The 23193-nt window shown below is 42.9% G+C and overlaps 2 protein-coding genes across 8 annotated transcripts; one reads left to right on the forward strand and one right to left on the reverse strand.

Annotated features, from left to right (window-relative positions):
• Positions 1-25: 25 nt before the first annotated feature.
• Positions 26-6804, forward strand: LOC124048401 (dynein axonemal assembly factor 3-like). Of its 2 annotated transcripts, none has more exons than XM_046369160.1 (12): positions 26-77; positions 497-579; positions 1148-1254; positions 1740-1833; positions 2037-2191; positions 2417-2605; positions 2803-2925; positions 3217-3339; positions 4986-5148; positions 5381-5495; positions 5745-5819; positions 6133-6804. In XM_046369160.1, the coding sequence occupies exons 2-12, from the start codon at positions 498-500 to the stop codon at positions 6269-6271; spliced, it is 1365 nt and encodes a 454-aa protein (XP_046225116.1). In that variant the 5' UTR covers positions 26-77; position 497; the 3' UTR covers positions 6272-6804. The 2 variants fall into 2 exon arrangements, with proteins under 2 accessions (XP_046225116.1, XP_046225114.1); XM_046369158.1 differs by lacking the exon at positions 26-77 and adding an exon at positions 140-176.
• LOC124048402 (troponin T, slow skeletal muscle-like) lies at positions 6728-22585 on the reverse strand. 6 transcript variants are annotated; one of them, XM_046369162.1, is made up of 13 exons: positions 22446-22585; positions 14444-14476; positions 14307-14320; positions 14192-14209; positions 11779-11800; positions 11264-11336; positions 10910-11026; positions 10544-10621; positions 10268-10381; positions 9902-10011; positions 9133-9223; positions 8948-8988; positions 6728-6867 (listed from the first exon to the last, which is right to left on the reverse strand). In XM_046369162.1, exons 2-13 carry the CDS (start codon positions 14467-14469, stop codon positions 6822-6824), a joined length of 750 nt encoding a protein of 249 aa, XP_046225118.1. In that variant the 5' UTR covers positions 14470-14476; positions 22446-22585; the 3' UTR covers positions 6728-6821. The 6 variants fall into 6 exon arrangements, with proteins under 6 accessions (XP_046225118.1, XP_046225117.1, XP_046225120.1 ...); XM_046369161.1 differs by having other exon boundaries at positions 11779-11803; XM_046369164.1 differs by having other exon boundaries at positions 11276-11336; positions 22446-22581.
• Between the last annotated feature and the right edge of the window lie 608 nt (positions 22586-23193).

Genomic DNA, 23193 nt, shown 5'->3' on the forward strand with positions numbered 1-23193 from the left:
CCTTATTTGAAAAGGGTTGCTTAGCAACACATCAACTAGACAGAAAGGATTGGCTTGAAAGTGGCCTGACAAGAGAGGTGAGTTTATCGAAATGTCCGACACTAGCTAATTTAAGAAGCACCGAATTCAAAATAATTGTATTTGACTTGTGTTTCCTTTCGACCATTCATCATGATGTAAATTATTTATCTTCGCTCAATAGTTTGTATGCATGGTAACAACATTGCCAGTCAAGTCATTCTGACATCTTGAGAAAGTTACTGTAACGTTAGCTAGCTAAGTTAGCTATCTAACTAACTAATTGCTATAATTGTCTTGTTAACAGCATGCTAATACTTATTTGGAAGAAGCTTCGTTGAACTTGATCAACTAAATTACTGCAAGCTACCAGAGGAAGCGTTTTCATGTTTATATATTGATGCGCGACAAGGAAATTATACATTACAATTTACCCAGTGGAAATAAAACATTTAACGTTACAACATGTCGTCTTCAGAATGAGCACAGGACGCACTATGGAGGGCGCGGGCTGTGTGACCTGGTGGGGATTCAGTCCTGCGCTTGACCTCCTGCGCAGAGGTGAGGATGACTTGCCTTGACCTTGTTCTTACCTACGTTCTTAAAAATAAAAATAAATACCACAATGTAGCTAATACATATAGAAAAATACTTGCAGGAGATGTCATGTCAACGGCATTATCAGACAACATGAAGTATTATCGTTAGTGCTACATCTTCAAAAGCGTATCTTCTTATTTGGCAAAGTGAGATGTCATGTTGTATTTTTGTTTTAATCAGTGCAAAATGAATCCCTTACCCAAAACAATTGGGCACACGCTGGTTGAATCAATATTGTTTCTGGGTCATTTCAATGAAATTACGTTGAACCAATGTGGACAGATGTCGAATTGGTAGTGACTGTGAGTGAGCTTGGGTAAGGGATGTCATGGTGTCTTGCCAGCTGTTTGCAACAATAATAAGCCACAATATTGCAGATTGCTGCATTTTAATCCCAATGTAAATCAATCCCCTTGTCATATTAATGGTGAAGTCTCTATCTATCTATCTATCTATCTATCTATCTATCTATCTATCTATCTATCTATCTATCTATCTATCTCATCTCTCTCATCTCTCTCTTGCTCAGGCTCAGAGAGGCAGGAGGGTGAGGTAAATGTTTTACTGGTGGGCAGTGGCGACCCAAGACACATACTCAAGACCATTGCTGGCCTGAGGGACACAGATACCCTTCATGTGAGTTACACCATGTGTAACCTTAATGTCTGACTGTCCCTGTTAGTAACACAATAACATCATAACGTCGCTGCGCTATGTTAATGTAAGCTGTTTTAGTAAGCAGTTTTTTCTCTGTGTTGGTTGGAGCATGATAGTGACTATGGTGGGTCATCTAGGGTATTTGTATGTCTATGTGTAGTTGCCTGTCAGCACTCGTTTGTATAGCTACACGTTTCGTTTTGTTAATTTGTTAGTTTGTTCAGTGTTAATTTTTTAAATAAATAAGAATGTACACATACCACGCTGCGCCTTGGTCCTATCCTTATAACGAACGTGACATAATGGCATGTGCCTCTTGAGTGCCCAAACCAAGGGATTTCAGTCTTTCATGTCTTCAGTGGTTGGACTGAATTTGCAGCGCCAATATTAAGTCTATGGTTATCTTTTTCGTACTCCGGCAAAAAATGCCAAATAAACTATCACCTGTCTTGGTTTCCTGGCAGATATGGGTGATAGAGAATAGCATGGACGTAGTGGCTCGACAACTGCTGCTCCTCTTTCTGGCTCTGACACCCCAGGAGAGCATGGGACTTCACGGTTAGTCCTTATAGCGATAATCCATAGACTATCGATAGAAACTGCAATGGAAAAATCTAAGTAGCCTTATATCCACTAATGGGATGCAAAAACGACATTATTTTCTGATGCATGTGCAATACATTCGGACCTTGTAGTATGTTAAGTAGGCTTTAAATCCTATTGTACTTTGTGTGCTTATTATACTGTGTCTGTATTCCCAGAAAAGACTGAGGTTTTCCTGGAGTTGTTTGGTAACAGTGAGGTCCGCAGTCAGACAGAGGAGACACTGAGACACGTGGCGACAGAACTGTCTCTCTCAGTCACTGAGACACTAGAAACACCCACAAATCCCTGCCTGGACACCACTCATCTCAGAGTGAGAAACTGTCCTTCTTTCTGCCTACCTGTCTGTCAGAGTTTATATTTCAATTCTTGGAAAAATCTACCATCACAATACATTTGGGGACAGAGTGAATATGAGGAATCTTATGTTGATAAATGACCGCTGAGCTTGTAAACCAGTGTTCTTCCACCGTTTCCAATGCTTCAATTATCCATCATCCATAAATCCCATTTCACTTTTACCTTTAAACTTTAACAGTTCAAGGAGCGCGACGATTTGGACAGGATATTCAAACAATGGATCCACCCTCCCCCATCTTCACGTTCTGCCCATGTATCAATAGCCAAGGCCTGGGACGGCCGGGTCCGGCAGCACCTGGGCACCCGCTATGACTCCAGGGCGGGCTGCTTCGACTGGGACCTCACCATGAAGCTACACCAGAAAGGGGTATGTATGTGTTAGCCTGCAGGTCCCATACATGGCCTGACAAAGATAGTGAAGTTGGCACATTTTGGGACAAGGCTAGGTATGTGGCATAGTGCAGCACAATGAAGGGGATGCTTTTGACACCACACTGATTGTCGGTGAATCAGACTATTGAAGTCCTCATGTTCTTTCCCTTTCCCGCTCTCTCCTCACATCAGTGTGGCGTCATCAACAAACAGCACTACAAACTGTGGCGGGAGCGGGGCGTGGCCTTTGAAATGAGGGAGGGCATCTATCAAATGGCCAACGAGAGCTTACTCTCTACGAGAGTATTCAGTCATGTAAGTTACTGTTTCTTTGGTAAAACTATCATTTTGACAATTTGTCAATGTTGGGGTAAAGAATGGTGGTGTATCATTACCCTCTTCTTCCTTCCTTCCTTCCTTCCTTCCTTCCTTCCTTGTGTGTGTGTGTGTGTGTGTGTGTGTGTGTGTGTGTGTGTGTGTGTGTGTGTGTGTGTGTGTGTGTGTGTGTGTGTGTGTGTGTGTGTGTGTGTGTGTGTGTGTGTGTGTGTGTGTGTGTGTGTGTGTGTGTGTGTGTGTGTGTGTGTGTGTGTGTGTGCCTGTGTGTAGAGGGGTGACAAAATGGCACTGAGGGGATACTGGGGAGACATTGTGTCCAGTCCTTACCTCTCCTTTGGCATCGAGACAGATGACGAGAAACTGCTGCAGAAACAGAATGGGCAACACGTCAAGGTAATAACATGCAATAACATTGTCTAAACATTGCAATTCTTTATATTAACTTGTAATAATATTGTGTTTGTTGTTAAAGGGAATATATTGAGGAGATCATGCCTGAGGTATATCCAAATATTATATCTCATAAATTATTAAGCTTTATGTCTTTATCCTGTATGTATGTACAGTACCAGTCGAAAGTGTGGACACATCTACTCATTCCAGGCTTTTTCTTTATTTTTTACTATTGTCTACATTGTAGAATAATAGTGAAGACATCAAAACTATGAAATAACACATGTGGAATTATGTAATAAAAAAGTGTTAAACAAATCAAAATATATTTTATATTTGAGGTTCTCCAAAGTAGCCACCCTTTTCCTTGATGACAGCTTTGCACACTGTTGGCATTCTCTCGACCAGCTTCATGAGGAATGTATGTAGAAAATGGTAAAAATAAAGAAAAAGCCTTGAATGAGTAGGTGTGTCCAAACTTTTGACAGGTGCTGTATGTACCGTAATTTCCGGACTATAAGCCGCTACTTTATTCCCACACTTTGAACCTCGCGGTTTATACAATGACGCGGCTAATTTATGGATTTTTCCCGCTTTCACAAGATTCATGCCGCCAAAAAACTGAGCACCGTCACATAATGTGATGTAAATCGGGCGCGCTCAAACTTCCCATCATTCTGATTACGGTAGTCATTTTGTCACCCTCATCATGGCAAAGACACGGAGAAATGCATATGATGCAGCTTTCAAGTTGAAGGCAATCGATCTGGCTGTTGGAAAATTAAATAGAGCTGCTGCATGGGAGCTTGGCCTTAATGAGTCGATTATAAGACTTTGTAAACAGCAGCGTGAGGAACTGACTCAGTGCAAAAAGACAACAAACCTTTCAGAGGGAAGAAAAGCAGATGGCCCAAAGTATTTGCAGCCACTCGACATCAGTGTAAATCGTGCATTTAAGGTGGCGCTCCGTGTTCAGTGGGAGGCTTGGATGACAAGTGGGGAGAAATCCTTCACTAAAACGGGCCGGGCCGCATGCGATGAGCAACTTATGGTCAAGTCTGCTATTGGGTCCTGACAGCGTGGAGCATTGTCAAAAAATCCACTATCATCAACGGGTTTCGAAAGGTTGGACTGCTGCGTGTTGAAGGGGCAGTATGAGCTCTTCGGGGTATTTGCCTCCGGATGAAAGTGACGAGAGCGCCAATGAAAACGATCCAACATCGGATGAAGCAATTCTGAGGCTATTCAACTCTGACACCGAAGGAGATGACTTCAGTGGTTTCAGTGCACAGGAGGAGGAAGATAGTGACCAATGACTCCAGACCAGAGTGGGCTAATTTGCTGTTTTATCGCAATACTTTCTGTGGTTAAACCATTGATAGAGTTAAACATGGGATGGGATGGGTAAATTAAAAGTTGTGTGGCAAATTTTTGTTAAATGTGCACGACAACATTACACACCGTTTTGTATTCGCAAAAAGACAGTTTGATGGAAAACTTTCAAATGTGCATATCTATCGAATATTCGAATATTTGGCTTGAGAATCTTTCGACAAATGAATGGAAACCTAGCTAGAGATCTGATTTAAAATGTATCCATTTATTTCCCCCTCCCTCTCATGCAACCTTCTCTCCATCGCTGACAGACAGCCCAGGATATCTCGTATGTGAACGTGCAGGCGCTGTTCAAGTCTTTGTCCTGTAGAGGGGGCACTCCCCCTACTCAGGCATGCAGTGAGGAGGGGAAAGCGCTTGTAGCACTGGAGCCAGTGTCACAACCAGAGGCTCATCACAAATCACAAATCAACGGTAAAACTCCCAATGCTGAACATTGCCTTGAATAACACTGTTGTATACTATGTCCTGCTGCACTAAGCTATAGTATGTAGCCTATAAAGTTGGTGTTGACTGCGAAGTATTATACCAAATACCTGACACAGTTAAATACTGTACAACCCACTATTACACTATGTATTTTATCCGATAAAATGAATTGTATTATGTATATTTATTTTTATCTTCTACAATAAAACAATTTCAGAACTCATGCACCTGAATGGGGTGACAGTGACTTTTCTGCCCCTGGACTCTCTCTCCAAACTGCCAGAGAAACAGAAATACTCCCACTTTTTCAACAGCATCTACTGTGCTGCCAGGTACTCCAGCAACGTTCCCTATTCATTTCAAAACATTGATTATCACACAAGCGTATTTATAAAAACCTATTACTGTTGTGAACTCCATGACCTGGAATGAGGAACAGTGTGTTATGTGAAACTCAATCCCTTCTTGGGATCCCCACTCGAGCAGTGAGGGTTACTGTGGTTCCACGGTTCTGCTGCCAGTGAGTTTTATAGCCTGTATCCCTCTCTCTCTCTTCCTCATTCCTCTTCTTCACTGTGAAGTATGGTGCACCATTTGAGCCCGACACTGAGACAGATTGCTGCACCCAAAGCCGCCCTCGTGGTGGAGCTGGCCAAGTGAGTTTCTGTCATACTTTTGACTGTTGCCATGGCAACAGACTGGACATCTAGACAACACAGATTGACTTATTGTATTTCACTCATTGTGCAATGCTCATTATATTTGACTGTTTGCAAATCAGTTTGTATTCATTCACCCACACAATAATTGTTTAATTGCATATCATACTTTTAATTGCAATTAACATAAGAATATACACTTAAACTGTCAACGGGTGAATTTGCTGCTATTGACAGGTCACGATTTTTCCTATCAATTATTCCTGTGTTTGAGGCTGTTCAGTGACTGTGTCCTCTCCATATGTCTCAGGTACCTCTTGGATCTTACCAAGGAGCAGGAGGTGGGGTTTGCTGAGAAAGTCGGGGACGTCGCCAAAGAGGCGGGGTTTGAGCCCTCACAGGAGGAGAAGAGGGATGTTTATGCCATGTTCGCGCTACAGGAGGAGTGAATGTGTTCTATTCCATCAGACACTCTACGCTTTACTCCTCTGACACTTTAGGTCGGTCTTCAGTACTGCAAGAAGGGCAGAGCTTTATACGGAAAATATGTACAGACGAGACAATTCTGTTCATAGCTGATTGAAAAGCGTCTGCTAAATGGCATATATTATTATTATAAAACAAAAGGTAGCATTTTGTGAGAGTTCATACACATTTTATGCCTGTTGTTCCGTCTGTTTTGATCTTAATTCTGTTAATTGCCTATTAAATGAGAGCTTGTCTGCTTCACGAATGATTCCATGGACCTGTAGGTGAGTTGTACCCATTTGTAGCCTACCCAATTCCCTCTAGACTTAAAGAAGTAAAGGTAACTTGTTTTGTTAAATATAGACTTGTTTTAATGAGTACAGTAATACATAGAATCTGTTTCAGTTAATGTCACACAGTAAGTCGTGTCACCTCAATGGGTTCAATGGAAAAGTGTTGAGACATTGTTTTTGTAAAGCGTTCCTGAAACAGAATATATGGTCTTCTTTCTTCACTGCTTCCACTGTGTGCTCACTTCCAGCGACCTCCAACCTTTCCCTTACCATGGACCTTTTTACTGCAGAGATAGAGGGAGCTTGGTTGTGAAAAAAGCAGAGGGTTTTCTAATGATCAATTAGCCTTTTAAAATGATCAACTTGGATTAGCTAACACAATGTGCCATTGGAACACAGGATTGATGGGGGCTGATAATGGGGCCTCTGTACACCTATGTAGATTTTCCATTAAAGAAATCTGCCGTTTCCAGCTACAATAGTCATTTACAAAATTAGCAATGTCTACACTATTTCGGATCAATTTGATGTTATTTTAAATGGACAAAAGAATACTTTTCTTTCAAAATAAGGACATTTCTTTGTGACCCCAAACTTTTGAACGGTAGTACACATACACTACCAGTCAAAAGTTTGGACACACCTACTCATTCAAGCGTTTCTTTATTTGCACTATTTTCTACATTATAGAATAGTGAAGACATCAAAACTATATAATAACATATGGAATCATGTAGTAACCAAAAACAAGTGTTAATAAACAATTCAAAATATATTTTAGATTCTTCAAAAGCAGCCACCCTTTTCCTTGATGACAGCTTTGCACCCTCTTGACATTATCTTAAGCAGTTTCACCTGGAATGTTTTTCCAACAGCCTTGAAGGAGTTCCCACCTATGCTGAGCACTTGCTGGCTGCTTTTCCTTCACTCTGCGGTCCAACTTATCCCCAAACCATCTCAATTGGGTTGAGGTCGGGTGATTGTGGAGGCCAGGTCATCGGATGCAGCACTATCACTCCTTCTTCAAATAGCCCTTACACAGCCTGGAGGTGTGTTGGGTCATTGTCCTGTTAAAAAACAAATGATAGTTCTACTATGCGCCAACCGCCAACCAGATGGGATGGTGTATTGCTGCAGAATGCTGTGGTCACCACGCTGGTCAAGTGTGCCTTGAATTCTTAATAAAATCACTGACAGTGTCACCAGCAAAGCACCATCACACCTCGATGCTTCAAGGTGGGAACCACACCCGAAGAGATCATCCGTTCACCTACTCTGCATCTTACAAAGACACGGCGGTTGGAACCAAAAATCTCACATTTGGACTCAGACCAAAAGGACAGATTTCCACCGGTATAATGTCCATTGCTCGTGTTTGTTGGCCCAGGCATGTCTCTTATCGGTGTCCTTTAGTAGTGGTTTCTTTGCAGCAATTCCACCATGAAGGCCTAATGCACGCAGTTTCTTCTGAACAGTTGATGTTGAGATGTGTCTGTTACATGAATTCTGTAGCATTTACTTGAGATGCAATTTCTGAGGCTGGTGACTAATGAACTTATCCTTTGCAGCAGAGGTAACTCTGGGTCTTCCTTTCCTGTGGCGATCCACATGAGAGCTAGTTTCATCATAGCTCTTGATGGTTTTTGCGACTGCACTTGAAGAAACCTTCCAAGTTCTTGAAATGTTCCGCATTGACTGACCTTCATGTCTTAAAGTAATGATGGACTGTCGTTTCGCTTTGCTTATTTGAGCTGTTCTTGCCATAATATGGACTTGGTCTTTTACCAAATAGGGCCAACTTCTATACACCACCCCTACCTTGTCAAAACACAACTGATTGACTCAAAAGCATTAAGGAAAGAAACTTCACAAGGCACACCTGTTAATTGAATTGCATTCCAGATGACTACCTCATGGAGCTGGTTGAGAGAATGCCAAGAGTGTGCAAAGCTGTCATCAAGGCAAAGGGTGGCTACTTTGAATAATCTCAAAAAACATAGACTTGTTTAACACGATATGTGTTATTTCATTGTTTTGATGTCTTCACTATTATTCGACAATGTAGAAAATGGTCAAAATAAAGAAACCCTTGAATGAGTAGATGTGCCCAAACTTTACTGGTACTGCATTATATATCCTTACATAACCTACATTTCCTGTCCTAACCCTATTCTGCTTTCAGGTATTAGAGGACACATTCAAAGTTTGAGGAGTTGGCACAGCATGCAAATTGTCATATAACCTGCGAAGAACACTAAAATATTTTGTTTTCTTATTGGCAGCTGATTTTAATGTATGTATATAATCATTCAGTGCTATAATCATTCAGTGCTAAGGCAGACAGAATTGGAGAAATACACTTACAATTTCTGGGCATGAGAAATTCTATTCAGAAGAACGTTTATCTGCAAAAAAATATATAAAAGGCATTTCAACACACATACCAAATATTTTAAGGGCTAACCAGACTAAAGAAGACATTCCAGGGGGGAAAACTACACTGAAACGTTAACGTAAATAACTGTGGTGTACAATCGCAGTCTCCTCACCTCGTATTTCTGTCGTCTCGTCTTTTCAGTCAGGTCAAATTTGTCTGACTCAAGCTGGTAAATCCACTCCCACATCTCTTTAGCTCTCTCCCTGAGAAGACACAGAGCATTGGGAGTCAGAGAAGGGGACTTGTACTCTCAATCGCTGCTCACTCAGGAGAACAAGGACTTTGATAATGCAAGTGAAGTTCATTGAAGCCTACTATATTCCAACGCTTGGAGATGAGATGCAGCTACAGGGAGTCAACATTTAATATAGCACAGACATTGACCAGCGTCAGCACCGGGTACCGTAACGACATACGAACATTAATCCGGAAGCAGGGAACAGAGTTTAGGAACAGACAGATATAGGGGAGGTAATGACACGGTGATTGAGTCCAGGTGAGTCCAATAATTGCTGATGCGCGTGACGGGGGAAGGCAGGTGTGCGTAATGATGGTGGCAGGAGTGCGTAATGCTGGGGTGCCTGGCACCTTTGAGTGCCAGGGAGGGGGAGCAGGAGCAGGCATGACAGAAGGCTCTGGCTCCGGTTGTAAGTATCCCCTTTCACTGCTTCAACAACAAGTAATACATTCTAATCTCGAAGAGGGCATGAATTCCCTTTTCATACTATCATCCTAACCCAAACTGTACTGGGCTAACTCAGTTCTTTTCTTTTCAAATTGTATTTTAATCTTAAACAGCACGGTCCAGGACCTATGGCAGATGCGTAACCAGGCCAGCGCAGTCCAGCTCGGCTCAGTAGTCTGAAAAGGACATCACTGACCTCAGGCCGTCCTCTCTCAGGTTGTCAATGGCGAGGGGTTTGCGCCTCTCCGCCAGTGTTTTCTTCTTGATCTCCCTCCCTGTTTGTCTCTTCCCTCTCCTCTGCTCTACCTGAGGGGGGGGGGGGGGGGGCAGGAGACATCATCACCCACAACTTGATCAGTGAATAAACCAGTACTACGAGGGTTAATTCAGTTAACACATATTTCACACACATTTTACCTCTTACACATACACACACACACACACAAACTAAAGCACCTTCAGTATACTGTAAACGCTTACAACCAACAAAGTGTAAGCATTGGTAAAGATTATGCTTAACAGCTATTCCATTTTGTCTCTGCAATATCATTAGCATTCTGACCTTTGCCAAGAAACCCCCAAAGTGAGCCCCCATGTTAGAGAGCACTTTCTTCTTCTTGGCTTCGTCATCCGCCCTTTTCTTGGCTTCCTCGTCCTCTTTCCTCTGCCGCTCTTCCTGAGTAACAAATGTCGAATCTTTTTACAATAGTTTTATCATATCGACACGTATTCAATTGATTTCTGTGACTAATTGTTTTTGACTGCCAATGCACATTTACAACAGGTGCCTCGATAGTGCTAGCTTAAGCTGTTGCTCTGTATTGCGGCTTAGGCCTACCGCAATTCTCGTCTGCCTGTCCCGTTCCTTTTCTGCTCGCACACGCTGCTGCTCCGCTCTCTCTGATCTGCGGTTGTCCTGGAACAGAAACCGAGTGCAGACTCGCCTCGTAATAGCCATTAATTCCTTAATTTATACATACCACTACACTAATCACATATCAGCCTTTCCCTAAACACATACACATACATTATTCTCGGACATAGACTTGTCCATGGAGAATCAATGTATATACTGTATACACTAGAGAGAGAGAGAGAGAGAGAGAGATGCTTGCAACAAGCACATTAAATGAAACATTAAACAAAACATACAGGATAGAGGAGAGAGAGCGAGTGAGAGAGAGCGATGGGATGATTGACCTACAATCCTGTCCTTGAGTCCAATGAGCTCTTCCTCTTCTTTCTTCCTCTGGTCAAAATGGACGTCGATCAGGGTCTGCAGCTCCAGAAGATCCTTCTCCATTCTTTTCCTGTGGATGTCCTGTCACAAACCAGAGTTAATGAATACAAGTAGTAAATCAATTAAATGGTCTATATATACACATATAAGGCACCATTTTCCACAACCCGGGTTAAGTTAACTCCCGGACTAATAAGCATTTTCATTGGAGACTATGGAGAATGCTTTTTAGATCAGGACTATGATTAATCTGGGTCTGGGAAACTGTCCGTAAGTGTGATCCGAAAAGTAAAACAAAAACACAGAGATAAACCCCACATGTAGGCTCACGTCAAAGTCCACCCTATCCCCCTCAGGATTTTTGGGGGCAGTGAGCTGGGAGACCATGGGCCTGTAAAACAAGATGAAGTAAATGAGTTATATCAGGATTAAACACACTGGCCACCTAAATGCCAAACTACTAAATATACTTAAATTGCTACTAACGTATTTGCCTTTGATAAACTGTGCATGTTGTACTTTGTACTGTAAAGATACATTCAATTCAAATTGTTCTATTTAATTATATGCTTTTGTATTCAGGTACAATATGAAATCAAACTTCAATAAACGGTTTTACCAGATACAAATGAGGCCTAGTCCTGTACTAAAAGTTGCTATCAATGAAGATTCTCCATTGAGAATATTTTTGTTGTCCAGCATTAGGCCTAATCTGTCTGGGAAACCGGCCCCAAGTGTTCTGTGTCATGACAGAGCAAATCCTCAAAAGAAAAAGAAACACGACTTAATTCACAAATTTCGCAGCAACTGTTGATTTGTGAAGACAAGCATACTTGTATTTAGGATGCTCCTCTTCTTCTTAGTACATGGAGTGGAAGAAATGACAGAGAAAATCAATATCGAACCAAAACACAACTAATAGTTTGCGATGGTCGATTTCAACTTCCTTGTAGGTAATTGGGTTGAGTGGGACTGGGGATATCATCCTTCAAATTATTTTTTTCAAATGAGAAATAAATGAGAAACAGATATTACACACCAACAATGAACATGTTTACAATGGTGAACAAACTATTACAAAATAGGTAGGAGGGGAGAAAGGGAAAGTCCGACAGCGTTAGAAGATACTTGAAGTCAGGCAGGTATGTTTGTGCACAACTGTGGCGTGTAGTCATGGGTGCCAAGGGAAGCATAGCTTCCCCCCAAAATTGACCAAGATAAAAAAAACATACACAATAACTTATCTTTCGTCTCAATGTGTTTCATAAATGTTCTTCAATTTACAAGAGGCTGTTTCGCACCGGTGAAAGCATACGAGTGAACATAAGAGCGGCCCTCTGTTTCAGTATGTGTAGCCCATCTATCTGATGCTCTCTGGTCAAAAATAGTATGACATTGTTGCTGCCCGTAGCATTGAATGCAAGGGAAGCCAGCGAGCAAAAAAGTATAAAATAATAGCCAATCAGCCAATGAGTTAAACTGAGTGTGAATGGTCCTGGCGCACCAAAAAAAAGGAGTCAAGGGAAACCAGTTTGAAGCCAAACATCATTGACAGAAAAAAACTAGAATTGTTGTCTTGTTGTGTCTATGTCCTCCGGTGGCTAGCGAGCTCAAATCGTCCCTTTCTTAAAATTAGCCATGGATGGAGATAAGGATTTGAGCTTGTGGTTTTACTTTATTCTCCATACTGGCCAATGATTATAATGGCGATTCTGATCCAACCATAAATTCATACATTGTGCCCCTGGCCTTAGAGGATGGCAGTTCAACATGTATCTAGATGGTAGACTAATGATAACTAGCTGGCCTGGCGCATCGTTGCTCATGAAATGAAGTTAGGCTAGCGAGCAAGCATTTTAGCCAGATAGCCTAGCACAACAAAAACTAAAAGCATGTACTGTATGAAAGAGTCATAGCCTGTTTAGAGAACATGAAAGAGGTGGATGGGCATTGGCGTTTCTCTCCAAGTAGGGTGAGTCAGCATGATTTTCTACTTCCAATCACACACACACACCACAGACACACACACACACACACACATAAATCAATAACATGGACAGCCACATCATATTTAGCTTACATTGATTGTAGTAAATCGTTTTTGGTATCTTTTAGTTGTCATTGTATTAGACTAAGCAGCATACGTGATTAGATGATGTGGAAATGTTGAAGTTGAAAGGGCGCTGGAATAGTGGAGGCAGCGCCTGTTTTCTTTGCCATTTTTAAAATATAGTTTTTAATTTAACCTTTAACTAGGCAAGTCAGTTAAGAACAAATTCTTATTTACACTGACGGCCTACACCGGGCAAACCCAGGCGACGCTGCCCTATGGGACGCCCAATCACGGCCGGTTGTGACACAGACTGTACTTGCGGTAACTCTCCATGTTTCTAAATCCATATTCTTTTAATAGTCCGAAAATGTCATAAACATGAACTTTCTTGACAATGTTGTAGGTCATGTAACTGTTTGTTACATGCAATATGCTTTGTGGACTTCACCGGACAGATTTTGCTCTCAGGTTGTGTGATGAAACAAAAGGTGTGTCTTCTTATTTTCTCAGACTTAAGCCAATATATCATGGTGGAAAGGCATATGAACTAACAGGTTAAAGAGCAAACAACACAATGATCACAACACATACAGCAGGTTGTAATATTGACCCCCCCCCCCCCCCCCCTGGCTTCCCCGAGGATTTTACCCACTGCACCACTACTGGTGTACAATACCTGACACTCTCTGTACTCTAAATGCTCTGGCTCTGTTCACCAGGATCAACACCAGGCCCAGAGAGAGGCGGGGGAGAGGGAGAAACAGGGGGCAGCCATGAACGGATCCAGGGGACACAAAAATAACTTATGTGGGGGAATGTTCATGAAACTCTACCATTGAGTTCATTACTCACTAACCCTCCACGATCGATGGGTGCTATTATTCGCTGTCCCTGAAAATGAGGTTGACAGACAGAGCAAAATACTATGTCTCTGAGTTTCCAGATAGTGGATTCAACATGGTGGTAAAGTGTATGAGCAGGCCCTTTGTTTTAACATATTCAAGGAGGATTATTATGTTCACCCCTCCCATGGGCAGGGCCAGCATCAAGAAGCAGAGTCACAATCATATGTCCCTTCTAGAGATATTGGTTGAGGGCATTCACAGTCATGTTTCAGGGGGGTCTAAATGGAGTAATAATATTGGGAGGATGTGTAATATCAAGGATCATGTTGACATAAAGTCGTGACTCACCTCCTTCCTCCTCGTCCTCTGTGGAGCAAGTAGGTGAGAAGAAAATAACAGATAAGAGAGGAATGGGTGACATTGAGACAACGAAAACAAGACAAGTGACAGAAAATGCCCTTACCCTCCCGCTGATCCCTTAAAAAAGAAGAGAAAAGATGCGTTATCAGTTTTAAATACATATGCACAACAGAGTATTAAAATGTAGTTATAGAATATCACTAACAGTTCTTTGAATTAGAATAGTTGACGATTACTCACTCATTCTCTTCCTCTACATCAGACATAGTTACTCTAGGGAGAGAGAGAGAGAGAGAGAGAGAGAGAGAGAGAGAGAGAGAGAGAGAGAGAGAGAGAGAGAGAGAGAGAGAGAGAGAGAGAGAGAGAGAGAGAGAGGCCACAAACACATTAAACAAAACGTACAAGCCTCAGATGACCATTAGGAGAGACTAAAACATTTAACTAAGCAAAGGATCACGACCTCACTGTAAAGTGACTGAATTAACTGTTTTTGCAGTGGGTGAAATGAGTAGCCAGGTAAACGTGGGAAGATGTTTTTTATTTGCGAAGGTCGAGATGAGGGAAAGACCACTGTAAATAATGGAATAGAAGGGGACAGAGAGGGTGAGGTTGTGGCGGTATCAAGTTGCCCGGGATAAGAGGGGCATCAGCCGCTGAATTTCCACTCAGTTGATTTAATTTACAAGAGTGACGGCAAGATGGAGAGATTTGGATGGGCCCCATGCCACGATTTACACTAGCCAAGTCAATTATGATAAATTTATCGCCTTGCACCGGGCTGGATTGTGGAGCTTAAACACATAAAGTCACAATGTAAACAAGACCTGTATTGCTATGATACAGTCAGGTCCAAAATGATTTACACCCTCGATAAAGATGAGCAAAAAAGACTGTATAAAATGAATTCTACAAATACTGAGCTATAGATAGATAGATAGATAGATAGATAGATAGATAGATAGATAGATAGATAGATAGATAGATAGATAGATAGATAGATAGATAGATAGATGGACAACCTCAGAGCTGAGGTTGAAAAGCCATAACACATACATTCTTTCAACAACAGGTTATGATCAATAATATCAAAGGCTGCACTGAAATCTAACAGTACATCTCCCACAATCTTCTTATTGTTCATTTCTTTGAACCAATCATCAGTCATTTGTGTGAGTGCAGTACATGTTGAGTGCCCTTCTCTATAATTGTGCTGAAAGTCTGTTGTTCATTTGTTTACAGAGAAATAGCATTGCATTTGGTCGAACACAATTTTTTCCAACAGTTTGCTAAGAGCTGGCAGCAAGCTTATAGGTCTGCTGTTAGAACCAGTAAAGGCCGCTTTACCACTCTTGGGTAGTGGAATTACTTTGGCTTCCCTCCAGGCCTGAGGACAAAGACTTTCCTCTAGGCTCAGATTAAAGATATGACAGAGAGCAGTGGCTATAGTCAGCTACCATCCTCAGTAGCTTTCCATCTAAGTTGTCAATGCGAGGTTTGTCATTAACAATAATTTGATCGATAACAATACTTTTGACACCTCTCCCTCCCACAGTTCAAACTTGCAATGCTTTTCTTTCATTATTTGTTTTTTTTATGCATGAATATGATGGCTCACTGTTCGTTGTTGGCATTTCCTGCCTAAGTTTGCCCACTTTGCCAATGAAGTAATCATTCAAATAATTGGCAACATCAAATGGTTTTGTGATGAATAAGCCATCTGATTCGTTGAAAGATGGAGTTGAATTTGTCTTTCTACGCATAATTTAATTTAAAGTACTCAAGTTTTTTTTACATCATTCGTTATATCATTGATCTTGGCATCATAATACAGTTTCTTCTTCGTTTTCTCAATTTGCAGTAGGTCAGCCAGTCAGATATGCAACCAGACTTATTAGCCATCTCTTTCAATCATACAGTTTTTCAATTCCTCATCAATCCATGGAGCCTTAACAATTCTAACAGTCAGATTATTTAGTGCAGTGTCTGGCTGCTCCTTATTAATCACATCGGACCAACAAATATTTTTAACACCATTCACATAAGAGTCACATCAAAATATTTTGTATGATCTCTTATATACTATTTTAGGCCCAGCGTTTGGAACTTTGGCATTCCTGTATATAGCCACCACATTGTGATCACTGCCTCCAATGGGTACGGATACAGCTTTAGAACAAAGTTCTTCAGTATTAGTAAAAATGTGACCGATACATGTTGATGACATTTTTCCTATAGTGTTTGTAAACACCCTGGTAGGTTGATTAATACTCTGAACAAGATTACAGGTACTGGTTACAGTGAGAAGCTTCCTCTTGAGCAGACAGCTTGATGAAAACCAGTCAATATTCAGCTCCCCAAGAAAGTAGACCTCTCTGTTTACATCACATACTGTACACTATCAAGCATTTCACACATTATTTAGATACTGACTGTTAGCCTTTGGTGGACTATAGCAACACCCCAAAAGAAAAGCCTTTAGACGTGCCAAGTGAACCTGCAACCACAACAACACTTGACACATTGGGAGGGATCTTATCCTCCATTCAGAATCTTTCCAGATCCTTGAGATCATTCATCTGCACCTATAGACTGCCCTCTTCAATTCAAAACACAGGATTTCAAGTCCGGAGACTGAGATGGCTATTGCAAAATGTTAATTTTGTGGTCAATTAACCATTTACTGTGGCTTTCGAAAGTATTCCTCCCCCTTGGCATTTAAAAAAACATTTTACACAACATGCCTACCACTTTGAAGATGCAAAATATGTTTTATGTAAGACAAAAAAACTGAAAACTTGAGCGTGCCTAACTATTCTCTGGAAGACTAAAACAGGTTTCCCTAAAGAATTTCCCTGTATTTAGTGTCATCCATCATTCCTTCAATTCTGACCAGTTTCCCAGTCTCTGCTGATGAAAAACTTCCCCACATCATGATGCTGCCACCACCATGCTTCACTGTGGGGATGGTATTCTCGGGGTGATGAGAGGTGTTGTGTTTGCACCAGATATAGCGTTTTCCTTGATGGTCAAACAGCTCAATTTTAGTCTCATCTGACCAGAGTACCTTATTCCAAGTGTTTGGGAAGTCTCCTGCATGCCTTTTGGTGAACACCAAATGTGTTTCCTCGTTTTATTCTTTAAGCAATGGCACCTTCTGGCCACTTCCATAAAGCCCAGCTCTGTGGAGTGTATGGCTTAAAGTGGTCCATTGGACAGATACTCCAATCTCCGCTGTGGAGGTTTGCAGCTCCTTCAGGGTTATCTTTGGTCTTTTTGTCTACTCTCTGATTAATGTCCTCCTTGCTTGGTCCGTGAGTTTTGGTGGGCAGCCCTCTGTTGTCAGGTTTGTTGTGGTGCCATATTCTTTACATTTTTTAATAATGCATTAATTGTGCTCTATGGGATGTTCAAAGTTTCGGATATTTTTTTATAACCCAACCCTGATCTGTACTTCACCACAACTTTATCCCTGACCTGTTTGGAGAGCTCCTTGGTCTTCATGCTGCCGCATGCTTGGTGGTGCCCCTTGCTTAGTGGTGTTGCAGACTCTGGGGCCTTTCAGAACAGCTGTATATATATACTGAGATCATGTGACAGATCATGTGACACTTAGATTGCACACAGGTGGACTTTATTTAACTAATTATGTGACTTCTGAAGGTAATTGGTTGCACCAGATCATATTTAGGGGAGTCCGAGAAAAGGGGGTGAATACACACACACACACACACACACACACACACACACACACACACACACACACACACACACACACACACACACACACACACACACACACACACACACACACACACACACACACACACACACACACACACACACACACACACACCACTTTTCGGTTTTTAGTTTTTATAATTCTTTGAAACAAGTTCGTTTTTTCATTTCACTTCACCAATTTGGACTATTTTGTGTATGTCCATTACATGAAATCCAAATAAAAATCAATTTAAATTACAGGTTTAAATTACAGGTTGTAATGCAACAAAATAGGAAAAACGCCATGAGAGATGAATACTTTTGCAAGGCACTGTATTTGTGGATTTTTATGTGTGCTTGAGGTTATTGTCTTGCTGGAAGATCCACAAGTTTCAGCCAATTTTTTGGGGCTAAAATGGTGTCCTTGTAGTGTGTAAAGCTCATGATGCGGTTAAACATAAAGAGGGCCCCAGGACCATCAATGACCCACCAACCATATTTTAGAGTATGTATGGGTTTCTTTTCTGCATTCTCATGTTGACACCAAACCCACCGCTGGTGTGCGTGGCCAAAGAGCTGCATTCTCATGTTGACACCAAACCCACCGCTGGTGTGCGTGGCCAAAGAGCTGCATTCTCATGTTGACACCAAACCCACCGCTGGTGTGCGTGGCCAAAGAGCTGCATTCTCATGTTGACACCAAACCCACCGCTGGTGTGCGTGGCCAAAGAGCTGCATTCTCATGTTGACACCAAACCCACCGCTGGTGTGCGTGGCCAAAGAGCTGCATTCTCATGTTGACACCAAACCCACCGCTGGTGTGCGTGGCCAAAGAGCTGCATTCTCATGTTGACACCAAACCCACCGCTGGTGTGCGTGGCCAAAGAGCTGCATTCTCATGTTGACACCAAACCCACCGCTGGTGTGCGTGGCCAAAGAGCTGCATTCTCATGTTGACACCAAACCCACCGCTGGTGTGCGTGGCCAAAGAGCTGCATTCTCATGTTGACACCAAACCCACCGCTGGTGTGCGTGGCCAAAGAGCTGCATTCTCATGTTGACACCAAACCCACCGCTGGTGTGCGTGGCCAAAGAGCTGCATTCTCATGTTGACACCAAACCCACCGCTGGTGTGCGTGGCCAAAGAGCTGCATTCTCATGTTGACACCAAACCCACCGCTGGTGTGCGTGGCCAAAGAGCTGCATTCTCATGTTGACACCAAACCCACCGCTGGTGTGCGTGGCCAAAGAGCTGCATTCTCATGTTGACACCAAACCCACCGCTGGTGTGCGTGGCCAAAGAGCTGCATTCTCATGTTGACACCAAACCCACCGCTGGTGTGCGTGGCCAAAGAGCTGCATTCTCATGTTGACACCAAACCCACCGCTGGTGTGCGTGGCCAAAGAGCTGCATTCTCATGTTGACACCAAACCCACCGCTGGTGTGCGTGGCCAAAGAGCTGCATTCTCATGTTGACACCAAACCCACCGCTGGTGTGCGTGGCCAAAGAGCTGCATTCTCATGTTGACACCAAACCCACCGCTGGTGTGCGTGGCCAAAGAGCTGCATTCTCATGTTGACACCAAACCCACCGCTGGTGTGCGTGGCCAAAGAGCTGCATTCTCATGTTGACACCAAACCCACCGCTGGTGTGCGTGGCCAAAGAGCTGCATTCTCATGTTGACACCAAACCCACCGCTGGTGTGCGTGGCCAAAGAGCTGCATTCTCATGTTGACACCAAACCCACCGCTGGTGTGCGTGGCCAAAGAGCTGCATTCTCATGTTGACACCAAACCCACCGCTGGTGTGCGTGGCCAAAGAGCTGCATTCTCATGTTGACACCAAACCCACCGCTGGTGTGCGTGGCCAAAGAGCTGCATTCTCATGTTGACACCAAACCCACCGCTGGTGTGCGTGGCCAAAGAGCTGCATTCTCATGTTGACACCAAACCCACCGCTGGTGTGCGTGGCCAAAGAGCTGCATTCTCATGTTGACACCAAACCCACCGCTGGTGTGCGTGGCCAAAGAGCTGCATTCTCATGTTGACACCAAACCCACCGCTGGGTGTGGCCAAAGAGCTGCATTCTCATGTTGACACCAAAGCCAAAGAGCTGCATTCTCATGTTGACACCAAACCCACCGCTGGTGTGCGTGGCCAAAGAGCTGCATTCTCATGTTGACACCAAACCCACCGCTGGTGTGCGTGGCCAAAGAGCTGCATTCTCATGTTGACACCAAACCCACCGCTGGTGTGCGTGGCCAAAGAGCTGCATTCTCATGTTGACACCAAACCCACCGCTGGTGTGCGTGGCCAAAGAGCTGCATTCTCATGTTGACACCAAACCCACCGCTGGTGTGCGTGGCCAAAGAGCTGCATTCTCATGTTGACACCAAACCCACCGCTGGTGTGCGTGGCCAAAGAGCTGCATTCTCATGTTGACACCAAACCCACCGCTGGTGTGCGTGGCCAAAGAGCTGCATTCTCATGTTGACACCAAACCCACCGCTGGTGTGCGTGGCCAAAGAGCTGCATTCTCATGTTGACACCAAACCCACCGCTGGTGTGGCCAAAGAGCTGCATTCTCATGTTGACACCAAAAAGAGCTGCATTCTCATGTTGACACCAAACCCACCGCTGGTGTGCGTGGCCAAAGAGCTGCATTCTCATGTTGACACCAAACCCACCGCTGGTGTGCGTGGCCAAAGAGCTGCATTCTCATGTTGACACCAAACCCACCGCTGGTGTGCGTGGCCAAAGAGCTGCATTTTCACGTCATCCAATAAATGTAAACGCCTGAAGTTTTCTAAACGACATTGGCACTTAGATTGGAACCAGTGCTCTGGACGTATGACATGAAAATAGAGCTCTTTGGCCATCTCATAAAACAATTGAGAAAATGCTCAGTGCTGTTATCCTCGCAAGTTAAGGTATTGAAAGTTATTGAAAACAGGGGTGCCAATATATTTTTTGAGAAACAAAACATGAATACTTGTTAAACAAAATCTATTTTTCTGAGAAATTGTATTAGTATAAAATGATATAATTTTGTATTTTTTTGAAGCATACAATATAGCTCATTTGTATTATTAAGTTGTATACAGTCTTTTTCGCAAATTTTTATCAAGGGTGCCAATAATTTAGGACCTGACAGTATATCACATGCATTTCCTCCCTTTTAAACACAATTTGGAAGCCAATTCATATCCCAGTTATTTGTTATTTCAATAGGTTTGAATGTAAAGTCTACTTTATATACTGTAGGAGATCCTGTATGTAGTCAGATTCAAAATGAGATTAATATTCATATAGGCCTAGCCTATACAGATTTAATGATTCATAAACATCCAGACCAATGCAGACCAGACAGCAGAACAATGAGAGCATTTTTTGACACCATCCCCAGATTACCCACAGTCAACAACTGGAGAGCTGCCTAGACCAACTTCCTTTGAAAGCATTAACTTGGAAGATCAAGGAATCAAGCCAGTTGAGTCATTTCTATCCCTCTATAGTTGGCATTTAGCCCTGACCTCAATGGATCAGTATGTGTGACTGAACAAACATGGTGCTGGAACGAACGACAGACAGAGGATTGGGGAAGGATCACATCACATTGCTTCGTTATTTCAGTGTGTTAAGTCGGTTAAAGACACACAGACTGACAGACAGACAAACTGACAGATAGATGGAAAGACATTCAGACAGACAGAGCCAGGTGAATAATCACTTAGAGCAGGGATGGCCAACTGCAGTCCTCGGAGGTCGGACTGGTGTCACACTTTTTCCCCATCCCTAACAAGCACAGCTGATTAAACTAATTGCATTCTAATCTGAAGATCATGATTAGTTGATTATTGGAGTCAGGTGTGTTAGCTGGGGCTGGGGCAAAAGTGTGAGACTAATCTGGCCCCCGAGGACTGGAATTGCCCATCCCTAATTTAGAGCAAAAGTGGTTTGAATGTCATTACAGTAAAACACCTGTGCCAGGTTTCATGCAAAGGCTTGTTGCATTACTGGCAATGTGCCTTTGAAAGGCAATTTCCCCAACGTTCGATGAGATTACATTAAAGGCAAACGCTCCCGATGTCGGGCTCAAACATCGTTGCAACACGCCCATGAATAAATCCCGGCCTTTGTTTTAGGTGCACATACATGTAACAAACTGGTAAACATAGAAAACACATACAGTGCTTCCAGTCCGGCAGATGCTAGAGGTTGAAGGAACATTCCATAAATAGGCCTACAATATTTTGTTTAGCTCATCCAACTACTTCCATGCCAAGTAACTTCAGGAAAGACATTGCGCTCAACCACAAAAAAACAATTGCCGGCATCAACACCACATATTAAATCACGACACCAGACACATTTCTCAGACGTATACTGTTCTTTTGGGAATAACTTACTCTCAGGTACTTCTAGCGACAGAGTCGCTGTAGCTACAGTTGCTATGGCCTGACAACAAGCAACATTCAAACACAGCATGGTGAGAACAATGAAAATGGTGAGAAGTCTTACCAGCCCCAAGAATAAAGATGGAAAAGACAATGGTGCTTACTGGCGATGAGAGAAGAGCGGGAGAGCACAGAACTGACTGGGGCTTATATAGTGAATATGGGGTCCAGGGGAGAGTGTGTGTGTGTGTGTGTGTGTGTGTGTGTGTGTGTGTGTGTGTGTGTGTGTGTGTGTGTGTGTGTGTGTGTGTGTGTGTGTGTGTGTGTGTGTGTGTGTGTGTGTGTGTGTGTGTGTGTGTGTGTGTGTGTGTGTGTGTGTGTGTGAGTGAGTGAGTGAGTGAGTGAGTGAGTGTGAGTGAGTGAGTGAGTGGTGGTGGTGGTGAGTGAGTGAGTGAGTGAGTGAGTGAGTGAGTGAGTGAGTGAGTGAGTGAGTGAGTGAGTGAGTGAGTGAGTGAGTGAGTGAGTGAGAGTGTGTGCCTGCTTGTGTGTGTGACAGAGGGGACTGGCTTGATTATTGGAGGATTTTGGGTGCAAACTGAGGTCTGATAGGCAGGATAATGAGTCACAGGGATCAACGCTCCCATCTGAAACAAGAGACAACGGGACAGGTGGAGGGATAGACAGACAGACAGAGGGTATGACCACTTGCCTGGCTACCCATCCACATTGCTCCGGCCAACTGAAGTTCTTCTCCACAATGATTCTGGATTCGCCTTCCTCCCCGACGATTTGGAGAACGCAAACACATTAATACGGTTCTGATTGGTTCAAGAAACCAATGGGTTGGGCCAGAGCTTTGATACTCTGATTGG

This window comes from Oncorhynchus gorbuscha, linkage group LG11 (genome assembly GCF_021184085.1).
Source record: "Oncorhynchus gorbuscha isolate QuinsamMale2020 ecotype Even-year linkage group LG11, OgorEven_v1.0, whole genome shotgun sequence".
NCBI lineage: Eukaryota > Metazoa > Chordata > Actinopteri > Salmoniformes > Salmonidae > Oncorhynchus > Oncorhynchus gorbuscha.